Genomic DNA, 17,810 nt, shown 5'->3' with positions numbered 1-17,810 from the left:
GATATACATTACGTATTATAGTACTCCATCTCATTGTAAATGATATACATTACGTATTATAGTGCTCCATCTGATTGTAAATGATATACATTGCGTATTATAGAGCTCCATCTGATTGTAAATGATATACATCACGTATTATAGTGCTCCAGCTGATTGTAAATGATATCCACATTACGTATTATAGTGCTCCGTCTGATTGTCAATGATATACATTACGTATTATAGAGCTCCATCTGATTGTAAATGATATACATTACGTATTATAGTGCTCCATTTGATTGTTAATGATATATATTACGTATTATAGAACTCCATCTGATTGTAAATGATATACATCACGTATTATTGTACTCCATGTGATTGTAAATGATATACATTACGTATTATAGTGCTCCATCTGATTGTAAATGGTATATACATTATGTATTATAGAGCTCCATCTGATTGTAAATGATATATACCTTACGCATTATAGTGCTCCATCTGATTGTAAATGATATATACATTACGTTTTTTTTTATTCCATCTGATTGTAAATGATGTATATTACGTATTATAGTACTCCATCTGATTGTAAATGATATATACATTACGTATTATAGTATTCCATCTTATTGTAAATGATATACATTACGTATTATAGAGCTCCAGCTGATTGTAAATGATATACATTACGTATTATAGAGCTCCAACTGATTGTAAATGATATATACATTACGTATTATAGTACTCCATCTGATTGTAAATGATATACATTACGTATTATATTGCTCCATCTGATTGTAAATGATATATATATATATTACGTATTATAGTCCCCCATCTCATTGTAAATGAGATATATTACGTATTATAGAGCTCCAGCTGATTGTAAATGATTTTCATTACGTATTATAGTACTCCATCTGATTGTAAATGATATATACATAACGTATTATAGAGCTCCATCTGATTGTTAATGATATACCTTACGTATTATAGTGCTCCATTTGATTGTAAATGATATATATTACGTATTATAAAGCTCCATCTGATTGTAAATGATATACATTACGTATTATAGAGTTTCATCTGATTGTAAATGATATACATTACGTATTATAGTACACCATCTGATTGTAAATGATATACATCACGTATTGTAGTGCTCCATCTAATTGTAAATGATATATACATTACGTATTATAGTACTCCATCTGATTCTAAATGATATATACATTACGTTTTATAGTGCTTCATCTGATTGTAAATGATATATACATTACGTATTATAGTGCTCCATCTGATTGTAAATGATATACATTACGTATTATAGTACGCCATCTGATTGTAAATTATATACATTACATATTATAGAGCTCCATCTGATTGTAAATGATATATACATTGCGTATTATAGTACTCCATCTGATTGTAAATGATATATACATTGCGTATTATAGAGCTCCATCTGATTGTAAATGATATACATCACGTATTATAGTGCTCCAGCTGATTATAAATGATATATACATTACGTATTATAGTGCTCCGTCTGATTGTAAATGATATACATTACGTATTATAGAGCTCCATCTGATTGTAAATGATATATACATTACGTATTATTGTACTCCATGTGATTGTAAATGATATACATTACGTATTATAGTGCTCCATCTGATTGTATATGGTATATACATTATGTATTATAGAGCTCCATCTGATTGTAAATGATATATACATTACGTATTATAGTGGTCCATCTGATTGTAAATGATATATACATTACGTATTATAGTACTCCATCTGATTGTAAATGATGTATATTACGTATTATAGTACTCCATCTGATTGTAAATAATATATACATTACGTATTATAGTATTCCATCTTATTGTAAATGATATACATTACGTATTATAGTACTCCATCTGATTGTAAATGATATACATTACGTATTATAGAGCTCCAGCTGATTGTAAATGATATATACATTACGTATTATAGTACTCTATCTGATTGTAAATGATATACATTACGTATTATATTGCTCCATCTGATTGTAAATGATATATATAGATTACGTATTATAGTACTCCATCTGATTGTAAATGAGATACATTACGTATTATAGAGCTCTAGCTGATTGTAAATGATTTTCATTACGTATTATAGAGCTCCATCTGATTGTAAATGATATATACATAACGTATTATAGAGCTCCATCTGATTGTTAATGATATACATTACGTATTATAGTGCTCCATTTGATTGTAAATGATATATATTACGTATTATAAAGCTCCATCTGATTGTAAATGATATACATTACGTATTATAGAGCTTCATCTGAGTGTAAATGATATATACATTACGTTTCATAGTGCTTCATCTGATTGTAAATGATATACATTACGTATTATAATACTCCATCTGAATGTAAATGATATACAATACGTATTATAGTACTCCATCTGATTGCAAATGATAGATACATTACGTATTATAGTACTCCATCTGATTGTAAATGATATACATTACGTATTATAGTACTCCATTTAATTGTAAATGATATACATTACGTATTGTAGTGCTCCATCTGATTGTAAATGATATATACATTACGTATTATAGTACTCCATCTGATTCTAAATGATATATACAGTACGTTTTATAGTGCTTCATCTGATTGTAAATGATATATACATTACGTATTATAGTGCTCCATCTGATTGTAAATGATATACATTACGTATTATAGTAGTCCATCTGATTGTAAATGATATATACATTACGTATTATAGAGCTCCATCTGATTGTAAATGATATACATTACGTATTATAGTACTCAATCTGATTGTAAATGATATATACATTACGTATTATAGTGCTCTGTCTGATTGTAAATGATATACATTACGTATTATAGTACTCCATCTGATTGTAAATGATATATACATTACGTATTATAGTACTCCATCTGATTGTAAATGATAGATACATTACGTATTGTAGTACTCCATCTGATTGTAAATGATATACATTACGTATTATAGAGCTCCAACCTATTGTAAATGATATACATTACGTATTATAGTACTCCATCTGATTGTAAATGATATATACATTACGTATTATAGTACGCCATCTGATTGTAAATGATATACATTACGTATTATAGAGCTCCATCTGATTGTAAATGATATATACATTGCGTATTATAGTACTCCATCTGATTGTAAATGATATACATTACGTATTATAGAGCTCCATCTGATTGTAAATGATATATACATTGCGTATTATAGTGCTCCAGCTTGATCTATGAACATGTATCGTCCACTGTTTTTATGTTCCTGTTTCTTCTTCTTTTTTTTCGATTGGTATAATTCACTTTATATTTGTTTTTACCTTTTTGTGTGTATTTTGAGTTCTGTGAATTAAAAAATTAATTAATTAATCAACTGCCTCCTCCGCCTCTATGAAATTTATAGCAACTGCATGTATCAACTAGGCTATGTACACTGGAAATGAAAGCAACAGTTTAAAAAAATATTTTATGCTTTAAAGAACAAGGTACGGTTTTAGCCAAAATCTGCCCTGTCAAGGAAATTCACCAAAATACTAAATCTGGTATTTGAGAACGTGCCATTTATGAAAATGAGCATTGTTATTCTTTATCTACAATAGTAGCTGTAATATATTCAACGGAAAACTTTATATTAACCTGACGACGTCACCAAATTTGACGTTAATTTTGACGTAATATACGAGAGTTCTCCCCAAGCGATGTTTTGAGTAGGAAAATATAAACTGTATCACACATAGAACTATTAATTCTTAATAAATGAGAAATTATTGGTTTTTGTACTGATTTGAATGGGTATTAAATGGAAATTGAAACCACATCAGATATGCCGCACAGGGGCAAAAACTGCAGGTATTCGCGGAAAGCTTTTCTGGTGCAGAAATATAATGGTTTGAACACCAAATTAATTAAAGAAACAGTTATTATGCTGGTAATAGTGATTTCTTATTTCTGTCTCCAACTTCCTTTATTGTGGAGAATTTTAAAATATTTTTTTTATATTTGTTAGAGTCTCGCGTGCATTCGGAAAAAAATGATGACATCAAAGGCAGCTCAAATTCAAATCACTGAATTTTATGCGAAGTTTGGGTTATCACCAATGTAATTCTTCACGAATCGGAACACAATAGAATTCATCGGTATTTGTTTTTAATTGGCATACGCAATATTCCATACATGTATATTCCCAATATTATATGCGTGGTATTAAGTTGGAGCAAATTGTCATTTCATAGGTATACTCAGGAAAAAACGAAGCGTTTCTGAGAAACTAGAAACACAACTTCAAAGGGAAGATAATTATGAAACGGTTAGGGTTATCAGTGATATGGCATTCGCTTCGTAACCGGGAGGTATAGTGTGTTCGAACCCCGCTCATGACATGCCACGTCGAACCTGAGACGTAGACACACATGTGCTCTTCGACAAACGCTCGACAAAAGTGAGAATCACGGGTCTTTCAGATAGGCACCTGATGCCACCTCGACTGTGTCCAGGGGTCCGTGTTTGCCCTACTCTTTATTTTGTATTCTTTATAGAAATTACGCAAATTCGAATTCATCACTATTCGATATCTTCAGCTTTTCGTGACCTTAAAAAAGGAGGTCCTGTGTCACAACAGGTATTGGCACGTTAAAAAAAAAAGCAATGCTATAGCCTTAAATGCTAATCATAGGTTTTATATGTGGCACTTCACATACAGCTGATGATTTCTCAATTTGAGAGAAAAGTTCTCGAAAGGACGTAAAATAAATAAACAAACAAAACTCTCTCAAACTCTCTCTCTCTCTCTCTCTCTCTCTCTCTCTCTCTCTCTCTCTCTCTCTCTCAGGCTTGTCAATGTGTTCGGTACTGTACAACTGAGCGATACAAAGCTGGTACACCCCAACACTTGGTTTGCGCAATTTAGTGTCATTGTATCCACTTATGCTCAAAGAAACCCTCTTAAAAGTTGTAAAATACAAACATCATTCGATAGTTTATATAAGAGAAATAAAACTTAAGACTTGCTAACCAACCCCTGTCCCATGATAAAAGAAACCCATTCAAATCTAAACTGCATTTTCTCATTATGCAAGTATATACATACATCGTATATTTATCTCGAATGGAGAAAAACAAAATTTTGACGGAATGCTCAATACTGCGAGTCTCAATATTATATTTATATATAGATATATCCATATGTTGTGTATTCGCTTTGTGTAACCTCCCTCCCCCTGACTGCACTTTAAATAGTAGTAGAGAAAGATAGATGAAATGTAATTGTAAGTGTTACATTGGATACATGTAATGAACCCACTCCAATGATACCAAAATCCCTATTTTTGTGTTTGTCAATGTTTTCGAGAAGTCAATCCCCCCCCCCTTTTTTTTTAAAACCAAAAAACAACCTATGCGCCTACATGTATAATCTATTTCAATCATTGTAAATTAAAATACATATAGTAATACGATCCGAGTAACACATTTGGAGAAAATTATCTTTCAGGCACCTCAATTTAAAAATAATTTTAATGAGTAACATATATTCCATAGTAAAAAGTGCCTTGCAAGAAATGTATATTAATCCCTATCTTAGCTACACAAACTTTTTTTGTTTTGTATTGTGTTTTCAAAAATGAAATAGTTTTGTAACCATCGCAGATTTAGTAGAACACTGAAGACCCCCAGTGCCATATTGTGACACCGGTCATCCGGTGTTAAGGTCATCTCCAATGTCACATTCACACTTGATGCCGAGCATTTTGTCGATGAAACGGTCACTACCTGTTTTAACAACTTCGATCTGTCGCGGCCGGGATTCGAACCCCGGGCCTTCCGCTTGCCTGGCGAACGCTCTAACCGCTCGGTCACCGCGGTGATGTATATTTATAGATAGTGTGCTTAAAATTTTATATTTGTGAATAACCATCGTAAACTTTCTGACAATTAAATTGTTGTCTTTGAAAAATATAAAATGTTACACTCGCGCTAAATACGTCACTGATGTACGTACGTACCTAGGTGGATATTGTCGTCTGCTGTTACATGCCGTTTCCCATTTAATCAAATGAATGTGAATGGTAAAAAATAATGCTTGAATCTTCAAGGAATATATTATTTATTAAAAGAATCGTCCATCGTTATATAAACTATTTAAATGTAGTTTGGCTGGTATGTAACATGAATTCTCACGAATCGTCGGTTGGTGCTATTTATATACCGTTGTGCCGTCCCGGCAAGAGTTATCTTTTGACGTCTCTTATATTGAGTTATCTCTCTTTGGATATTGTTTAGTTATGAACCGCCATATTTTTTGGTTACATGTTTTTCTGACCTCGTGTTCAATATCGCAAATTGTGGCCCATCACAGTGTAAGTATTTGAATATTCTGTTTTATCTAGTCATAGTATTAACTGGAAAGTTTGTATTGTACATTTTGTATGTAGTAGCTTATCTAGGTGGACTATTAAGTGACCGTGCTGAATGTACGATGTACCACGTGTTTCACATATTGAACGTTTGCTATCATTTTGTAAAATGAGTAGTTATGTGATGCAATAATTATTTTCTATGAGTTTGGTATTGTGTTCTGCACTGTAATCAAAGACAATAGTATAAATTTTGGAATTGCTAGTAAAATAGAATGTGGCCTTGTTCAAAATTTAAAACTATGGAAAACAGTTTGTGCCATAATTCATTCTTTAATTATGTTGTGTGTCTATTTATGGAACGCATGTTTAGACATCAATTGTAATTGAACTTTTTGTATCTTTTACAGCTTTTTACCATCAACATCATTGTGTTATCATAATAAATTCAACTGAAACACTTTGATCTGGTTAACTTACTGACGTTGGGGCAGTACAGTAAAAAGACTACATCAAGCCTTTTGTGAAAGTCGTCACTACAGACACGGACATCCTCGGTCATCGTCTAATGTGATCTGAACATCGAAATGAGTAAAGAGAAACCTACCGACATCCTTCACGACACTGTGGACGAAGAAGAGACATCAATACGCAAAGTCGTTCTTACTGAAAAAGGTCTCGAACAGTTTGAACAAGCTGTTGAGAAATATACACAGCGGATAGAGAAAGTATGGACTGTTGTTGATATTAACCTCAAAGGTGTAGACAAGACACCTAATGATTTAAATGCACTTCTATCCCTGAAGCAGGACATTTCAAAACATGTGGAACAGTTGGAGAACGAGTGCCATTCTTATATGGAATTCCTAAACCGTCACAATTCCGATGTTTGTGAAGAAAAGAGAAATCACTTCAATGTGACTTTACGAAATTACAGAGTGCAAGTTGACTCTGCCATGAAAAGATTATGCATGCTAATTCAGAATAAGCAAGACACCTTGTCTACTGTGTCTTCTAGGCGCTCAAGAACTTCTAGAAATTCGCGGATTAGCCAAATTTCTTCTGCCACAGTAAAGCGAGCCAAGGCTGAAGCTCTAAAGGTCTCTATACAATTTGCAGAAGACGAAGCACAGCTAAAGAAAAAACAAGCAGAACTCGAGTTTCAACGTGCAATAACACTAAAGCAAACAGCAGAGATAAGTGCAGAAATGGATTTGCTAAGCGTTAAACGAGAAGCTGCAGTTTTAGATGCAGAAGCAAGTTTCCTCGAAGAAGGAGAACAACGTAGTTCAACACAAAGTGATTTAGACAATCGACAACATAGTTCGACACAGGATGATTTATATAATCTCGGGCAAGAAAACTCTATGAAGCGTACTAGAGAATATGTTGAGAGCACAAGCCGCCCATTAGGCTGTTATGAAAACATTCAACCATTTCCGATGAATATGCACACCACAGTAGCTTCAAATGAACCACATTCGTTTCGAAATACACCTCTTCATCCTCCAATGCCCATCAGCAATGCTCAACTTGCTCAAGAATCAAATGTGCCTGTATACTCACGAACTCCACCGCCAGATTTTGTACAAACACCTTCGGGTCAGACTGCTTCTCAGTGTCTTGCAACAGATTTCACACAATTTCTGTTAAAAAAGGAATTGCTCTTTTCACGTCTGATCCACTTTAATGACAAGCCAGAATTCTATCCTACATGGAAGAATAGCTTCAAATCTATCATGTTTGATCTCAAAGTCACTCCAGCAGAGGAAGTTGATCTTCTTGTTAAATGGACGGGTCCCTTATCTCAGCAGCACATGTTGAGCATCAAGGCTGCCAACTCGAACAACCCAGCTCGCGCACTTACAAGATGCTGGACCCGACTAGAAGAAAGATATGGATGCCCTGAGATGATGGAAGCAACACTGAAGTCAAAGCTAGATACATTTCCTACTATCACTTCTAAGGACATCCATCGTTTATATGATCTGTCTGACATCATCGACGAGATAAATGCAGCCAAGGAAGATAGCAGATACTCTTGTTTGTTGGCTTATTTCGATAGCTCTACGGGTGTGATTCCTATAGTGAGAAAGCTTCCATTCAGCCTCCAGGAAAAGTGGACAAATGTAGCGGTGAAATACATGAAGGATCATTGTGTATCATTCCCACCTTTTACAGTCTTCGCAGACTTTATTCGGGAGCAGAGTCGCACAAAGAACAACCCATCATTCACTTACTTTATGGAATCTAAAATAGACAGTCAACAGCATGGCAAACGTGTACGTGAAAGGAATTTACATGTTTCTTCCAAGAAAACGGATATATCTCGGGCGGAGGAAGACAAAGAGGAAAGAAAATGTCCCTTGCACAATACATTTCACTCCCTTAATAAATGCAAGGGCTTCGCGATGAAATCCCTGGAAGAAAGAAGGAAGTTCTTAAAGGACAAAAACATTTGTTTTAGATGTTGTGAATCACGATCACATAAACAAAGAGACTGTTCAGTCCCTGTGAAGTGTGACGAATGTGACAGTGCATCTCATCCCACAGCACTCCATTGTCATGCCGCAAAGAACCGATTAGAACGAAGGCATGATGGCGGGGAGAAGCATGACTCTAAGGAAACTTCAGATGTGAAAGTTGCTTGCACTGAAATTTGTGGAAGGAACTTTGGTGGCAAGTCTTGTGCTAAAACCTTACTTGTTCGAGTATTCCCAAAAGAACAACCCCAGCATGCAAAACTGATGTATGCAGTCATTGATGATCAATCGAACCGTTCTCTTGTCAGTCCCGAGTTCTTTGAGCTGTTTAACATACAGAGTGACTCTACTTCATACATGCTCTCATCATGTGGTGGAACTATTCAGACATCGGGAAGGAAAGCAGAAGGTTTTGTTGTTGAGTCATACGACAGTAGCTGTAAGATGAATCTACCGACTTTGATCGAATGCAGTCAGGTTCCAAATGTACGCGATGAGATTCCCACACAGGACATTGCGTTGCATTACAGCCATCTTCGTGATGTAGCAAGATTCATTCCTCCACTCGATCATGATGCGGACATTATTTTGCTCCTTGGAAGAGACATTATCCAGGCTCACCATGTCCTTGATCAACGCATTGGTTATGGTAACCAACCTTACGCACAGAAACTTCATCTTGGGTGGGCCATAATAGGTGAAACTTGTTTAGGCAAGACTCATGCGCCAGCAGTGGTCAACACATACAAAACCCACTTACTAGGATCCGGTCGTGTATCATTATTTCCTCCCTGTACAAATGAGTTCAGGATTTGTGAGGATTCTAACCGACATTATGGTTTCAGCAACAGAAACGCAGCAACACATCTTAACAATGAAGACTTTGGCAAGAATGTTTTTCAGAGGACAAAGGACGATGAAAAACCAGGCATGTCTGTAGATGATCGTGAATTCCTTCAAATCATGCACGAAAGCCTTCAGAAGGACAACACTGGAAACTGGGTTGCCCCTCTACCCTTTCGCCAACAACGATTGAAACTTCCGAACAACAGATCACTCGCTCTTAGAAGAGCCAATGCATTAGATGTCAATCTTCAGAAAAATCCAATTAAGAAAGAACATTTTCTTGCATTCATGGACGGAATCTTGAAAAATGGCCATGCAGAGGTTGCACCACCAATATCAGAACAAGAAGAATGTTGGTTTCTTCCCATATTTGGCATATATCACCCCAAAAAGCCTGATCAACTACGAGCCGTGTTTGACTCTTCAGCTAAATATGGAGGATTATCTTTAAATGATGTTCTTCTAACTGGGCCAGATCTTACCAATAGTCTGCTAGGAGTCTTGTTGAGATTTCGCAAGGAATCAGTCGCAATCATGGGCGACATCCAGCAGATGTTTTACTTCTTTAAGGTACGCGAGGACCATCGAAACTTCCTAAGGTTCTTTTGGTATGAAGAGAATGATCCAAACAGAACAATGATAGAATTCAGAATGACTGTTCATGTGTTCGGAAATAGCCCGTCACCGTCAATTGCCACTTATGGTCTTCGCAAGACAGCAACAGTTGCTGAACCAGAATTTGGGAAGGATGTAACTGACTTTGTAGAGAACAATTTCTACGTCGATGATGGTCTGTTATCTCTTCCTACTGTCCCACAAGCTATTGACCTGATGAAGCGAACACAACAAGCTCTCCAGTCACAAGGCAACTTGCGATTACATAAGATAGCCTCTAACCACAAAGACGTGCTGAACGCCTTTCCAGCAGATGATTTAGCTAAAGGTATGAAGGAACTTGAATTTGGAAAGGACTCTCTTCCGAACCAACGTAGTCTAGGACTCAACTGGAACTTGGAATCTGATGTATTTTTCTTTCAAGTCGCTACGGGAGACAAACCTTACACGAAAAGAGGAGTATTGTCTACGATAAACAGCATATTCGACCCCATTGGGTTTCTTGCTCCTGTTGTGCTTGAAGGAAAGAGTCTCCTGAGACACCTGGTATGTGGCGCGGTCGACTGGGATGAAACGTTACCAGCAGAACAGATGGGTGACTGGAAACGCTGGAAGGAGTCATTAGTTCATCTAGAGGATATCAAAATACCACGTACATACCTACCTGGTTCCCTGTCAAACTGTAAAGAGAAATCGGTTCATATCTTCTGTGATGCGTCTGAACTTGCAATTGCCGCAGTTGGCTACCTGAAGACAACTTCTCAGAAAGATGAATGCAACGTCGGTTTCGTCATGGGAAGAGGACAACTCGCTCCACCTCATGGACACACAATTCCGCGACTGGAATTGTGTGCAGCGGTATTGGCTGTGGAACTAGCTTGTTCCATCTCAGATCACCTTTCGATTCCGATTGATGAATTCAGTATGTATTCTGACAGTCGTGTGGTCCTTGGATACATTTACAACACATCAAGACGATTTTACACTTACGTAACCAATCGTGTGTCATTCATTCAGAAAATGACTAAACCGGTCCAGTGGTCATTTGTTCCAACGGAAAGGAATCCTGCAGATCAGGCTACTCGTGCTTTACCAGCACAAGACTTGAAAGATAGCGCTTGGATAAAAGGACCAGCTTATCTTATAGAACAAACCCAACCCATCAATGAAACATTTGAAATCATTGACCCGGACAACGACAAGGAAGTGAGATCAGTTGTCATCTCCAATAAAACATGTGTGACCGCTCCGTCATTGGGATCTGACAGATTCTCTAGATTCTCAACTTGGAAGAATCTCACAGAGACTTTCTCTTTGCTGAAACACATTGCAGAGTCATTCCATCGCAACAGTGATTGTGCGGGGTGGCATGTGTGTTCCAAATCCAAAACTGTTGATGCCTTTCAGCAAGCAGAGTTGATGATCATCAAGGCAGTTCAACGAGAGTTTTACTTTGAAGAATATGAATCTCTAGTTCATGGCGAACCTTTACTGAAGTCAAGTACCTTACTGTCTCTTGATGTTTTCCTTGACGACGAAGGCGTACTGAGAGTTGGAGGAAGGTTGAACAGGAGCAAGATTCCTCGCGATGTCAGAAACCCAGTCATCATTCCAGGCCGACATCACATCGCTCTGCTTCTTGTCAGACATTTCCATTCTCTTGCCAAACATCAGGGTAGACACATAACCTCTGGAACTATACGAAACGCCGGGTTTTGGATCATTGGAGGCAAACGTTTGATCTCGTCTGTCATCCATAAGTGCGTTAAGTGTAGGAAACTACGTGGACAGATGGAGCACCAGAAGATGGCTGATCTGCCACCCGAACGTGTAGAGCCAAGCCCTCCGTTCACTTATGTAGGCCTTGACACTTTCGGTCCTTGGGAAGTGGTCACTCGGAGAACAAGAGGTGGAGCTGCACGTGCAAAACGTTGGGCCATACTCTTTACCTGTCTGGCAACTAGAGGTATCCATATCGAGGTGGTAGAAGACATGAGTTCATCTGCATTTATTAATGCATTCAAGCGTTTCGTTGCCATCCGTGGCAAGGTTGTACAAGTTCGTTCGGATAGGGGAACAAATTTTGTGGGTGCAACAGAAGATCTCCAAATCGATACCATAAACGTGGAAGATGGACCTGTGAAGAACTTCTTGTATAACAATGGAACAACTTGGCTATTCAACCCACCACATTCCTCCCACATGGGAGGTGTGTGGGAGCGCTTGATTGGGGTAACGAGAAGGATTCTTGATGCAATGCTATCAGAGATACTCCCTGGTTCCTTGACACATGAGGTTCTTACAACATTTCTTGCAGAGGCATCTGCAATAGTGAACTCACGACCTCTCGTATCGTTATCGACCGACCCTGAAAACCCTCTACCTTTGAGTCCATCCATGATGCTTACTCAAAAACCAGCCATGACGAGTATCAGTTTGCCAACAGTAGATGAGAAGAACATGTACCGTGCACAATGGAAACGTGTCCAACACCTCGCTGAAGTGTTCTGGAGAAGATGGAAATCACAATACCTAGACACTCTACAGAGTTATCGAAAATGGAAATACGATCGGTGTAACCTTTCAGAGGGAGATGTGGTTCTGATGAGAGACAATTCAGTTGCACGCAACTATTGGCCAATGGGTATCATCACCAAAGTCTTCCCTAGTAGTGATGGCAAGGTTAGGAAGGTAGAGGTCCGAGTAGTGTATCGTGAAGGTGGATCATCGGTGTTCACGCGTCCTGTGACCGAAGTCGTGCTTTTGTTGTCTGACGATTAGGCCAACTCAATTCTTACATGTATCTTCACATTTTATGACTGTGACTGTGTAGTTGAAATAGCAATTTAGAAGTGATGTCAAATAACATCAGGCGAGGAGTGTGCCGTCCCGGCAAGAGTTATCTTTTGACGTCTCTTATATTGAGTTATCTCTCTTTGGATATTGTTTAGTTATGAACCGCCATATTTTTTGGTTACATGTTTTTCTGACCTCGTGTTCAATATCGCAAATTGTGGCCCATCACAGTGTAAGTATTTGAATATTCTGTTTTATCTAGTCATAGTATTAACTGGAAAGTTTGTATTGTACATTTTGTATGTAGTAGCTTATCTAGGTGGACTATTAAGTGACCGTGCTGAATGTACGATGTACCACGTGTTTCACATATTGAACGTTTGCTATCATTTTGTAAAATGAGTAGTTATGTGATGCAATAATTATTTTCTATGAGTTTGGTATTGTGTTCTGCACTGTAATCAAAGACAATAGTATAAATTTTGGAATTGCTAGTAAAATAGAATGTGGCCTTGTTCAAAATTTAAAACTATGGAAAACAGTTTGTGCCATAATTCATTCTTTAATTATGTTGTGTGTCTATTTATGGAACGCATGTTTAGACATCAATTGTAATTGAACTTTTTGTATCTTTTACAGCTTTTTACCATCAACATCATTGTGTTATCATAATAAATTCAACTGAAACACTTTGATCTGGTTAACTTACTGACGTTGGGGCAGTACAACCGTTCTGTTTACACTATAGTCATAACAACAAAAAATGGCATCCGGTCTGTAAGATAGGCTTATATTTATCCGGATTTTTATTATTATTATGATGATTTTAATAAATGTCAATGTGTTTAAATAAATAACTATATGAGCATATATTATTAGAAAATATATTTACTACTCAAATGATTCTCGTTTCCTCTTCAACCGCCACGATCAACGCAAATTGCGTCACGATGGCGAATTTGTTAGCATCTTTCAACTGATATTTTAACCCCTCTTCCATCGTCGCCCGGGATGAAACTAAGAGGAATTGTAAGTTATTTAGTAAATTTTTAATCCATATAAAAATTATTCCGGGCGACGAGGGAAGAGATGTTCAATTTTACAAGTTTATCAATACAAAAACCATGAAAACACCACAAATAGCCTGAGAGCCCTTACTTTATTTGATTATGTACTACGCATGCGCGTAGATGAGTTGATTTCCATATGCTTTTGAGAGTTACTATAAGTTACTCTTTTAGGAAGTTGACAGGAAAATATCTGCAACGCAAAATAATTTCCCTCCATAAACGCCGGGCAGAATTTGGCTAAAACCGTACCTTGTCCTTTAATGGTAAAAGCTGTCACACGAATTCCTGTCTGATATCAATTCTACATAAGAAATGTTTCAAACGAAGCTAATCCAAACTGTCAAAATGTGACAAATTAAAGATAGACAACTCTATTTTCTGCATTAAGTAAGAGTTGTCTGGCTTATCTTTCTTTGTCATTGTACGTTTGGAAACAATATATATATATGGGAAGGCAAATAACTACAACTGTGTGGATATTGAGTGAAAGAATGTAGGAATGAGCAGAATCAGATTGCAAATAAATGTTGATGACATTTCGCTACATAATAGTTACAAAGGGGAGGATCCAGGAAGTTTTGAAAGGAGTGGCGGGTCTTCCACTACTTTTGGTTTTCAAAAGGGGGTTCCGTCCTCCAAATGCAATAATTTTACCTTTTATAGGCAAAATCTTCTAACGAAAGAAGGGGTTGGAAGGGGGGGGGGGAGGGGGGTCGTCTATCACTGGAACTTACATATTAATTTTCTTACTTCCGAATTAACAATGACAGGGAAAAATTAAAATTTATAACTTTGATTTGTTAGGATGCAATCATTGACTGTGAAAACACTTGTAATGCTGTAGTGGAAGTTTAAATATTTGAAATAGTAGAATAAATCTTTGATATCTTGCTTTATTATAGTTGATCCAGTTTTCTTTTGCACATCTTTTGTGTATAATCTGTTAAAAATACGGTCTTTGCAAATTAAAAAAAAAAACATTTTTTTTTTCTAATCCACGAAACTGTATACACTGCATGTTAATTTCAAGTTTGATTAAAGTTTTTATTATTGTATTTTTCCATAAAAATGCCAACTCTGTATATTTAGAGAAATCAAACCACATCAAGTTTTAGTAAAATGCAAATTATTTGTAAGAACTAAGCCTACTAGTAAATTTGTGAATTCACTAAGCCTATAACATTGAATACCTGGTCCAAATAAAATCGATTTTCTTTCACTATTTTTTTGTTTCAATATCTGATTAATCAGTAAAGGGATCATCATCTGTCTGTCAGTAAAACAGCCTTTCCTGGCATTTTGCTACAATGTACTTGTCCGATTTTAGCAGCAAGGTGATATATTTCTTTACACCAGAAGCGGTTCAGGGGTCGAAATTAACTTTTTCTACCACAGGCTAATTTTAGCCTTTGGGTAAAAAATCCACAGGCTAAAATGAAAACCTACAAGCTAAAATAAAAAATAATGAAGCAGTGCTCTTTTTTATATATATATATTTTTTTAAATCAATGATTTTCCCCATCATTACTGAGCCTAGTGGGTCAACAGGCATGGTTTGGACAAGACATTAAGTTACGTAAGTCATATGGTGCAATGTTTAGGTCTCTTGATTATCGCACCTCTAATCCACAACTTGTCTACCGCAGGTCTAGATCCAGTCTTCGAATTTCATGCCACATCAGGGTTGTCACTAGTGATTTTTACGAAGCGAATACCGGACTCATGGTTTATAAGCAGCAAGATCACGAGTCCTATGAACTTTTTTGATAATCGTCTACGCGGTGAGCAATGCACTCGTGTAGTCACTACAACCCGACCTCAATATGACAATAAATTTAGATAGGACATTCTCATGATTCTGATAAAAATAACTACCGGAAGACTTGGTAAAACATAGACTCCGATATTTTTTTTTTAGATAAATGAATAACAAAAACCTCATACTTGGAATTCAATTTAATCACCCCTATAGGTGTACAGGACTCGTGGCACATGTCGATATGCGATGTCCGACCTCTAAAGCATTTGTTTAACTCCGAGTTTCTTAAAAAATCATAAAAGAAATATCCGGATAGAAACGGTTGTTGAAATCGGTCGTTGATGTAAGCGTTTGTATGATTCAGAGTGCAAGTTTAAGAAAAGCGAATAGCGCATCACCGTATAAAACGGATACGATACGACCACAGTTTGCAAATCACTACTCGCTAAGATTTTCGAGTGTCCACTATTTTTACTCGCTATTTTTCAAATGTACTCATATTTTGCGAGTATTTCTCGCTAATTTCGAGCCGTGCGGTTACATGTACAGTGATTAGATGAGTATTTATGGGAAGACTGTGATTATTCCTGATATATTTCTTTACATCAGAAGCGGTTACATGTACAGTGATTAGATGAGTATTTATGGGAAGGCTGATTATTCCTGATATATTTCAGAAGCGGTTACATGTATCTAACGTACGTGTATTCGGTTTCTCTTCTATACAAAATAAATATTTTTAATTAGTCGTTAATATACATCCCCATGCCATTGAGAGAGTTCGAAATAAATGTTTGTCATCGCTTTCACAGCTAGTGCCCCTTTAATATTTAATAATTGACATCGAACACACTTAATGTTCATGGGTAACTAATTTCTTCAAAATCAAAGAGTGGTTTTTCAGATTCAATCCATTATCAAATTGCATTTGAAAATTATATATTGAATGCTATATCCCACTTAAAGGGGCGTGGTCACGATTTGAGCTGAGAATTTTCAAATTTCATTTTTCATTTTTATTGTTTACAATGCTTAACAAAAGTATTTCTAATGATCAACCAACATTTGAATATCAATTGTTTAGTTACAAGCGAGATACAGCACTCGCAATTCTTTGAAATGTAAACAAGGCTTGTTCCATGTTTTTGTTTACATATAGATTACTTAATAGAAAATAGCATGCTTATAAGAAAATTAGATATGCAAAACACTAGAAACTATTTAATTGTGTCCAGAATTAACTTGTGATTTGAAAAAATCTGTTTTAACCGAACTTTTAGTTGTATATATAACCTATGTAAACAAAAACGTGGTACGACCCTTGCTTACATAACAAGGACTTGTGAGCTCTGAATCTCTCATGTACCTTGACAAATGATATTCAAATTTTTGCTCACCTCAGGTATACCTTAGTTCAGTATTTTAACTATTAAAAATGAAAAAATAAAATTTGAAAATTTTCGGCTCAAATTGTAGCCATGTCTGTTTACAAAGGAACATTTTACTTTCGGTAAATAAACCTCGATAAATGAGCCCCGGATTGATTTTCCCTTAGAGGGGAAAAATCATATATTTTCCCCCTATGTACAAAGTCAGTATAATGTTCCCCCTGGGCGGAAACACCTCCCTGGTATAGAATCCCCCCTCTCCTGTTTCCGAATTTCATTTGTTATAGTTTAATGACATAGATATGCGGTCATTAATATTATCATATTCATATTAAAAAATAAACGAATGTTTTTATTTTTTGTTGTTGAGATGTTGAAGTTGGGTTTAAATGTTCAAAAACATTGAATTGCATGCAGTAAATACAAT

At 36.1% G+C, this 17,810-nt stretch overlaps 1 protein-coding gene across 1 annotated transcript; it reads left to right on the top strand.

Annotated features, from left to right (window-relative positions):
• Window positions 1–7,013: 7,013 nt before the first annotated feature.
• On the top strand, window positions 7,014–13,151 carry LOC125663372 (uncharacterized). Its single transcript, XM_048895660.2, has one exon. The coding sequence runs from the start codon at window positions 7,014–7,016 to the stop codon at window positions 13,149–13,151; it is 6,138 nt and encodes a 2,045-aa protein (XP_048751617.2).
• Window positions 13,152–17,810: the final 4,659 nt, after the last annotated feature.

The sequence above is a fragment of the Ostrea edulis genome, chromosome 8 (assembly GCF_947568905.1).
Source record: "Ostrea edulis chromosome 8, xbOstEdul1.1, whole genome shotgun sequence".
In the NCBI taxonomy this organism is placed as follows: domain Eukaryota; kingdom Metazoa; phylum Mollusca; class Bivalvia; order Ostreida; family Ostreidae; genus Ostrea; species Ostrea edulis.
The sequence above is the reverse complement of the archived record's forward strand: the minus strand, read 5'-3'. Positions and strand labels throughout refer to the sequence as shown.